Source organism: Lingula anatina, chromosome 5 (genome assembly GCF_051362555.1).
Source record: "Lingula anatina isolate TDL-2025a chromosome 5, LinAna3.0, whole genome shotgun sequence".
Lineage (NCBI taxonomy): Eukaryota > Metazoa > Brachiopoda > Lingulata > Lingulida > Lingulidae > Lingula > Lingula anatina.
The window spans coordinates 2492774-2496292 of record NC_141771.1 but is presented as its reverse complement, the minus strand read 5'-3'; the positions used below and the strand labels follow the sequence as shown (position 1 = coordinate 2496292).

Here is a 3519-nt window from a genome sequence, read left to right as displayed (position 1 = left end):
ATAATTAGATCACCTTGTCTAGCTCTACTGGTTTCTCGCCAGATGCAGGTTCTCGCATGGTTTAACACTATGCAAGGACAGATTTATTTATTTAAGACTTATTCGACAGGCCTTGATTACATTTAAAGTCAAATGTGTTCAACTTGTAAATTTACCGACTATAGGGGATGTACATTCAAATACGGGATCACAGATTTTAAAAGCTTAGTTTGAACAAAAGCTGGCGGGTTGTTCTCTATTAATTTGATTACTGCCTTCCAAAGCTTCAAGATTAATTTTAAAGTAAAGCATGCGTATGATGTTTATTTTATAAATTAAGTACTGACTAACTGCCACTTTAACATTGACCTACTGAGCTACAGTAAAAAAAAAAAAAAAAAAAAAAAAAAAAAACGTCTAGGAAGAAATTCAGGACTGGCGCCACTAGATTTCTGAAATTTTAGCCTGCTGCACGCAGCTAGGATATTCAATACAGATGGGCTTGCTTTAAATCGATTGTATTAATTTCTTTCTGACAGGTACATGAGGTGTTTCTCTACATTATCTGTTCTATAAACGTAGTGGGATACTTTTAATTCCAGGCGATGGCTGCTCACAGGTGATCAATTATACATGTATGTATATGAGTGTGATAGTTTTTTTCCAATGGAACCATATTTATATCTAAGTATCTATAAATTAACCAAATGACTTGCAAATGCACTAGCCATTCCGAGATAAAATTGATAAATAACTATTTAAATGACGGGAAACGTGCACAAGGTTACCATTATATAACCTGGTACACGTAAATGACGCCCACATAAACACCGGAAAGCCAATTTTCAACATTTCTAATATCTACTTTCTTCCATAGCCCGTTGTCTTCGTGAATCTTCAGCCAGTCGTCCCAACTCTTGCCGTCATATCCACAATCTGGAATGTGTATCTCTCTCATCGCTATGACAACATAGCCACCTGTACAGAAAGCAATGCAACATGATTCGCAGCAATTGACTGGATGTGCTTTTAATTAAAACCCTATCACATTAAGTGATAGCACGTAGCTACCTCTTCATTTTTTAAACTTTTAAGTTTAAAAAATGAAGAAGTAGCTACGTGCTATCACTTAATGCTATCATTAATTTAAAAATTAATGATCCAGAAAAGGTAAGGACCACTTACAAATATGGAGTTTACAAATATGAAGTTTAATAAAAAGCTTAACCTTAACTACTTTTTCGAGGACTATATCTCCTTACATACCAGACTTAGTGATCCGAATCAGTTCTGGAAGGCAACCAGCATTGGCGTGGCCTGCTGCCATAGTACCAACACACACCACGCAGTCATACTGTCCTGGAAACAATAAATAGGTATGTATTAATGAACCTTTTCCTCCAAAGAACCGAACACGAAGAATGAGATTTTTTACGTTTATAGTGGTGTGACAGGAAAGAAACTCGACATCAATATCTGAAACCCGTTGCATGACACTGTTTCCATTTGTCGTTTCAAACTACAATGTAAGGTAAGAAAATATGACCCCAAGACGAGACATGAACATTGGCCACATTTTACACTTTGAAAGTCTATAGCTATCTCTGATGTGCCTATACAAATAACATTAAAGTCACGCAAGATGCATTGGGCATTCACATTTATCGGAAATTGAACTTTCATTGACATTTCAACATATTCCTCTTTATCATCAAGATGTAAGCCCACGCTGCCCCAAACCATTGGTAAAGTTATGGTCTAATTACTCGATTCACAGATTTTAAAATTTTGAGCCTCTTCCCTTGTGCGGTAGTAGGAGTGGTGAGATGGAGACGCATGTGCTTCACAGTACCCGTGACAATAAAAATAATTATTACCAACTGGAAACCATGTTAATAGACTGCATTTTTATAACAGTTTTACAACAGAAATTGCTGGAATTTCTATGTGAATTTTGAATACTCTGCTGTAAGAAATTCTACCGAACAATGTATGCATTTTAATGCTCTATAGATTCTTGCATTTATAAGCAGTAAAGACAAACTGTCGCATCGTGAATCACCTGAATCAACATCCAGTCTGTCAGGCCCTAGCAAACTGCAAATACTGCTCTTGTAAACTCTTTTCTTATTGGCTACATCTAACATCTCCTGACTTCCGTCTAGAGCCACCAGGTTTGTGAATCCCAGATTCTGCAGCTGTCAAGAAAAATCAGTGAAATGCATTCCAACAATTCAGTGTTCGTAGTTTGAAAGAATCCGCCACTTAAAGTTGAAAGTAAATTGACAAGCTGCTTATGAGAGATTGAAGAAATAATTTAACAAAAATAAGAAAAGACAGGTAAAATGTTACCAGGGAAATTAAATGAATCTACTTATAAATCTAATACTGTACTAATAAATACTTCATAGTAGAATCTTGCTCATACCTCTTCCCCCACCAAACCAGTTCCTGCCCCTGCGTCCAGAATCAAAGCATCTTTGTTTTCTCCAAACAGTTCGTCTATTGTCCGGGCAGTAAATTTTGGTCCGTTGTATTGAATGTCCTATGAAAGTGAAAGTACCAATTTCATGGCGTTTTTCTACTAACAATGGGCTCCGACAGCCTTTTATGAGGATAAACATATACACATATATGTATTTTCTCGGGATAATACTTGAAATCTAATGTTTACGCCATCGACCTTAACCTTAATATCTTTATTTAATGGATTTTCCAATAAACCATTACTCGCGGTATATGCTCAGTTTCGCCTACGTGACGTACACTGCACAGTTCTTCATGTTTCCCGTTGTGACAGGAATGGTAGTTCTATAAATGGAAGTCCCGTGTCCCATCCGATTGGTTCAAATTAGGATTGGTCGTATTGGGCTCAGCATATTGAAAGATTTCGCCTGAACAAAGTAATGGGGAACGGATTGCGGTTCTTAGAGGACCACCATTCCTGTCACACCATAGAAAGATATCTTCGTCATTTCTATGCAGTGGTAAACATGTTTATTCGTACGGTACATGCACCATACTTGTTTTTAATAACCAGAAAGGCGTATACAAAATGTATAAAGAATTGCTTTTATTACCGCATTATCTTGGTCAAAGTTTGGTGCCCACTGACGGTAGAGGTTCAAGCTCTTTCCCACATTGTTAGTCGCCGCATTTACTCCTTTGACCATAGTCCATATTTCTTCCTGCCGTGTTGTGGACATTTTGTATAATTCTGAAATCAAATTGAGCATATTTTTCCTAAAATCGTGTTCGTTGATTTTAATTACACCAAGAATAGGAGCAATTGTAACATTTGATATCATAATCAAGCACGCAAAGTTCACGGAGGAGGTTTGTCTCTCAAAGGAGTAGGGAAGGAGGTTTAATTTAAGAACCTCTGTGGTTGGAAAATGGATATCCAGTTGTCGCCACGTCTGTGTTCGCCACGTAATGGATTCTCTGTGTATTCGGGCGATGCTTCTTTCCCGTTACGTCCATCACGCGTCACCCTTGGTCGATCATTAGCGTCCTTTGAAGGATGAAATTTTGAGGTGA

General features: G+C 37.4%; 1 protein-coding gene across 1 annotated transcript; it reads right to left on the bottom strand.

Moving 5' to 3' along the window:
* Positions 1 to 377: 377 nt before the first annotated feature.
* On the bottom strand, positions 378 to 3259 carry LOC106172798 (methyltransferase-like protein 27). Its single transcript, XM_013553700.2, has 5 exons — positions 3060 to 3259; positions 2408 to 2524; positions 2042 to 2177; positions 1246 to 1338; positions 378 to 957 (listed from the first exon to the last, which is right to left on the bottom strand). The coding sequence occupies exons 1-5, from the start codon at positions 3213 to 3215 to the stop codon at positions 770 to 772; spliced, it is 690 nt and encodes a 229-aa protein (XP_013409154.2). The 5' UTR covers positions 3216 to 3259; the 3' UTR covers positions 378 to 769.
* Between the last annotated feature and the right edge of the window lie 260 nt (positions 3260 to 3519).